Source organism: Quercus suber, unplaced genomic scaffold (genome assembly GCF_002906115.3).
Source record: "Quercus suber isolate HL8 unplaced genomic scaffold, Cork oak 2.0 scaffold_122, whole genome shotgun sequence".
Lineage (NCBI taxonomy): Eukaryota > Viridiplantae > Streptophyta > Magnoliopsida > Fagales > Fagaceae > Quercus > Quercus suber.
This window is the reverse complement of record NW_027069587.1, coordinates 1,418,921-1,423,177: the sequence shown is the minus strand read 5'-3', so window position 1 is coordinate 1,423,177 and position 4,257 is coordinate 1,418,921. Positions and strand designations below refer to the sequence as shown.

Here is a 4,257-nt window from a genome sequence, read left to right as displayed (position 1 = left end):
ACACTGTAGTAACCGACCACCACTATGGATACACATCAACCGAGACCCGCAACTCCACAGCCTCCTCAAGGCGGCCGCGGTGGCGGTGGCGGTGGAGGTGGCGGTTTCTTCACTTATAATTTATTATGAAAATATTGTAGACGTAGCACATCTCTAAAAATATATTTGAAACTATAACTAAATTTTTCTTATTAAATCAAAATAATTTTTAAGAAAAATTGAATAATATTATCCAAGTGTTTAATTAGATAAAATCATAACAAAAGCAAAAATATGATAGTATAACATATAACAAAATAGAGGTAAAGAGTCTAAATAGTAAAATTTTAAGATATGAAAATTTATAATTATGACAATTATTAATAGGGAGTGGAGTAAATGTAAAAAGTCTATACTTTTGTCATTCTCCACCACCACCACCACCGCCACCACTTTTACAAGACAGAGAAATATAATATCTATAATAAGGCCATGACCAATGGTCCCGTACAGGTACCACCACGTGGTCTCCTGACTGATACGAATCGTATCAGTCACGAGAAAGGAACTCCGCCTTCCTGACACATCACGTGAAACTCCCCGAAGCTACAAAGCACCAAATTCCTTTGGCCGGCACTCTCGTCCGTAGATAGAAAAACGGAAGTTGCGTGAGGCCTTTCGTACTGACTGACTGACACTGTAGTAACCGACCACCACTATGGATACACATCAACCGAGACCCGCAACTCCACAGCCTCCTCAAGGCGGCCGCGGTGGCGGTGGCGGTGGAGGTGGCGGTTTCTCTGCGATTGTCACAGTCTTCCTATCCTTCATCGCAATCTTCGCCATGGTATTATATATCAAACTATATGTATCAACTGCCGCCGCTTTGTTTTTCATCGCCATCTTCAATATTATCGCATTCGCTCACTGATTTCAATAGCGTTTGCTTTAGCACCTGATCGCTCACATTATCTGTTTTATTCTATGACCCTTATTTCAATCCTCATTTATTTTAAGGCTACATTGATTTCGGCATTTTCTTTAATTCTGCAATACGCATTATTGTTTTGTGTGATTTGTGGTTCTGTTTCAATGTCGATTCGTTTTCTTCAGTAATCACATTCGGCAGTGTTTGGTTAATTTCAATGTTCGTCCGAATTTAATTTAATAATAAATATAATATCTATAATGAATCAAATTGCTGCAGCACTTTGTGCTTTTTAGTCTGCTTTAATTGATTCGTTGTAAAATATGACTTGCTAGCAAAGCATTTTTAATAATTGATTTGATGCTTCGTCATGTATCCTTCTAAGTGAAGAAACATATATGCTCCAAAATCTCTGACTGTGTACATGTTAGACCAACAATTATTTGATGTACAAGATAAAAAGGGATCTACAGGCTGTGAGAGTATAGATACATATATTCGATACATAAGATACCTTTTTGTTTTGGACACATGTCAAATACGGACATAGCCAGAAAACTCCTACATTGGTGTTAGGAGGAAAAAAAAAAATTCGTATTAAAAAAATTATTTTGATTTAGATATGTTTTTAAAGATTTTGATAGCTGTTATTTGTCTATGTCTAAAATATACCTAGAGATATTAATTAATTACTATATTTCTACATGTTCTAATTTTTCAAGAATTGTTATGTTGTTGTGTCCCATGTTAGTTATGTCAGTATCCATGCTTCTTAGCTTCCTAGATTAGTGTCTATCTTAGTTTAAATAATAGTTATATGGATGTGCATGGGGATTATTGTGTGATTGTAGAATACCTATCAAGTTAGAAAGAAAACTATAAGATTGCTATACTACTAGTTATGTTTTATGGTACCAAATGTTGGTCTATTAATAAGCATATATTTATAAAATGAGTGTAGTTAAAATGAGAATATTAAAATGGATAAGTGGAAATACATGGAAAGATAGGATCTGAAATGAAGAAATTTGCATAAAGATAGGGGTAGCCCCTATTGATGAAAATATGAGTAAGAGTCGATTAAGATGGTTTGATCATGTTCAGAGAAGAGCGATTAATGCACTGGTAAGAAAGTAAGTTGATCTAAGTTGTGGGGAAAAAAAAATAGAAGAAGACATAAAATTACATTAATAGAAATAATAAAAAAATGAATTATTAATTAAAGAAATAACAGAGAGTATGACTTCAAATAAAATAGAATGGAGGAAAATCTGTAGCCGACTCCAAAAATTTGGGATTAAGTCTGGTTTTTGTTGTTAGTTTAAATCACAGTTCAATGAATCTTTTATTATTTTTCATAAAATATGTGTCGCTATTATAATCAATGTCTTGGCATTGTAAATTTCTTCAATAACATTTTAGGATTTGTAATATGTAATTTAAAACTCATCAAATTGTTTTTGTATAAAAATGTGACTCAAGATTATTTCTAGTATTTGTTTCCCTTTATGGTGATGGTAGTTGTTGTTCTGTGTGGGCTTGCATTGTTTCAAGTCAGGTTCAACATGCATCAATATTCTCATTGAAAGATTACAACAGAGGTGCATCATAGTGAATAATAGCCTATAGCTTCTAGTAGAAATGCTTCAATGGTGTTCCATTACAAATAAAAATGCTCTATCCCATTCATAGTTTTCCACCTTGTGCTCCACTAACTGCAATATGTCACACGTCTGATTTTTTTTTCTTTCCCCATTTTAAAAGTGGATTACTTTATAAAAAGAAAAAGAGACATGTGGTTGATTACGAATGGTGGAGTATAAAATAGAAGATAGTAATAGTAAGACAGAGGACTTTTATTTTGTCCATTTCACCTTGCATTACAAACTGTGGTTCTAATGCCTATTGTCATTTAATTATTAACATTTTTGAAAATTTTTAAAAGGAATTTACATTGTGGCATCGAGTATGCACTAGGGATGGTAGAGTTATTTCTAAATTACTCTATTTGTAATTGTGTTGCCTGAATGTTTTTGGGCATGTTTGCAAACCACAAAGCTGGTTTAGTTTGATACAAGCTGAACCAAAAATGAGAGTAGTTCAAGTGAAGTTGTTTTATTCATCCAGTTTTCTAGATTCAAAGCCAGTTTTAGTTAACATACAGCTTATGAAAATGTCAAATTTGCGTGCATGTGAAAACACCAAAATTTAAAAATTTGATTTGGAGGGCATGTTTTTGAAAGAACCACTTTGAAGATATGGGAATGTATTTAGTTCCCACTTTGAATTAGTCTTTTGATCAAAAGAGTTACCAAACTAAAAACAATCAAAACTTGTCATGTTGTTCTTGGCAGGCTGGCCTGGTTTTGGGATTTGCTACACTCTTTACTTATTAGTAACCGCAGCTGCCAAGGAGGCATACCTGAAAAAAGAAAATAGTGGATTAGTGTTTTTTATTTTATTTTTATATATATATATATATTTTATGGAGTGACTATATAATTTTCTAATTAAATGCTAGTTTGTTTAAAATTTCAGATTTATTCTGAATTCAGTCACTAAATAAGTGTTCATATCATTTTATTTGAGTTTGAAAATATCTGACAAGAATATAAATTTTACAGATAGTGATTCCTTCATCATCAACTATTAAGAATGGTTTTTCCATTTTGCACCAAGTCCCAGAAGGCCATGTAGGGGTTTACTGGAGAGGAGGTGCCCTTCTAAAGACGATTACCGATCCAGGTTTGACTGTGGTCCTTTCTTTATGATTTTCATTCAATAGTTGCTTTCTTAGAACTTATGAAATTTCTGCATGCACTTAATTTTCAGGTTTTCATCTGAAGCTGCCTTTTATAACCCATTATGAGCCTGTTCAAGTAACCCTTCAGACAGACAAGGTAAAATTCGATGTTATGAAAATTGAGGAATTTCATCTTGTCAGTCTAATGCTCAAATCCTTCTTGTGAGTATAATTGCAGGTGAGGGATATTCCTTGTGGTACCCAAGGAGGTGTAATGATTAACTTTGAGAAGATAGAGGTACAACTACGAGATGTTGCTCTTTATTAACATTATGGTTTACAAATTGTCAAAGGTTTGAAATGCTCAGCTTATATGCACTGATTATAATACCTTTTTAGGTTGTTAACCGGCTTCACAAGGACTATGTGCATGACACTCTGCTGAACTATGGGGTGCAGTATGACAATACATGGATATATGACAAAATTCATCACAAGATCAATCAGTTTTGCAGCTCTCACTCTCTTCAGCAAGTCTACATTGATGTTTTTGATCAAGTATGGATGCTAAAGAAAACATACCCTTTAAAGCCATAAATGAAAA

At 33.5% G+C, this 4,257-nt stretch overlaps 1 protein-coding gene across 1 annotated transcript; it reads left to right on the top strand.

Annotated features, from left to right (window-relative positions):
• Positions 1-452: 452 nt before the first annotated feature.
• Positions 453-4,250, top strand: LOC112011325 (uncharacterized). The gene is made up of 5 exons (XM_065775924.1): positions 453-829; positions 3,535-3,655; positions 3,743-3,810; positions 3,892-3,951; positions 4,053-4,250. The coding sequence occupies exons 1-5, from the start codon at positions 698-700 to the stop codon at positions 4,248-4,250; spliced, it is 579 nt and encodes a 192-aa protein (XP_065631996.1). The 5' UTR covers positions 453-697.
• Positions 4,251-4,257: the final 7 nt, after the last annotated feature.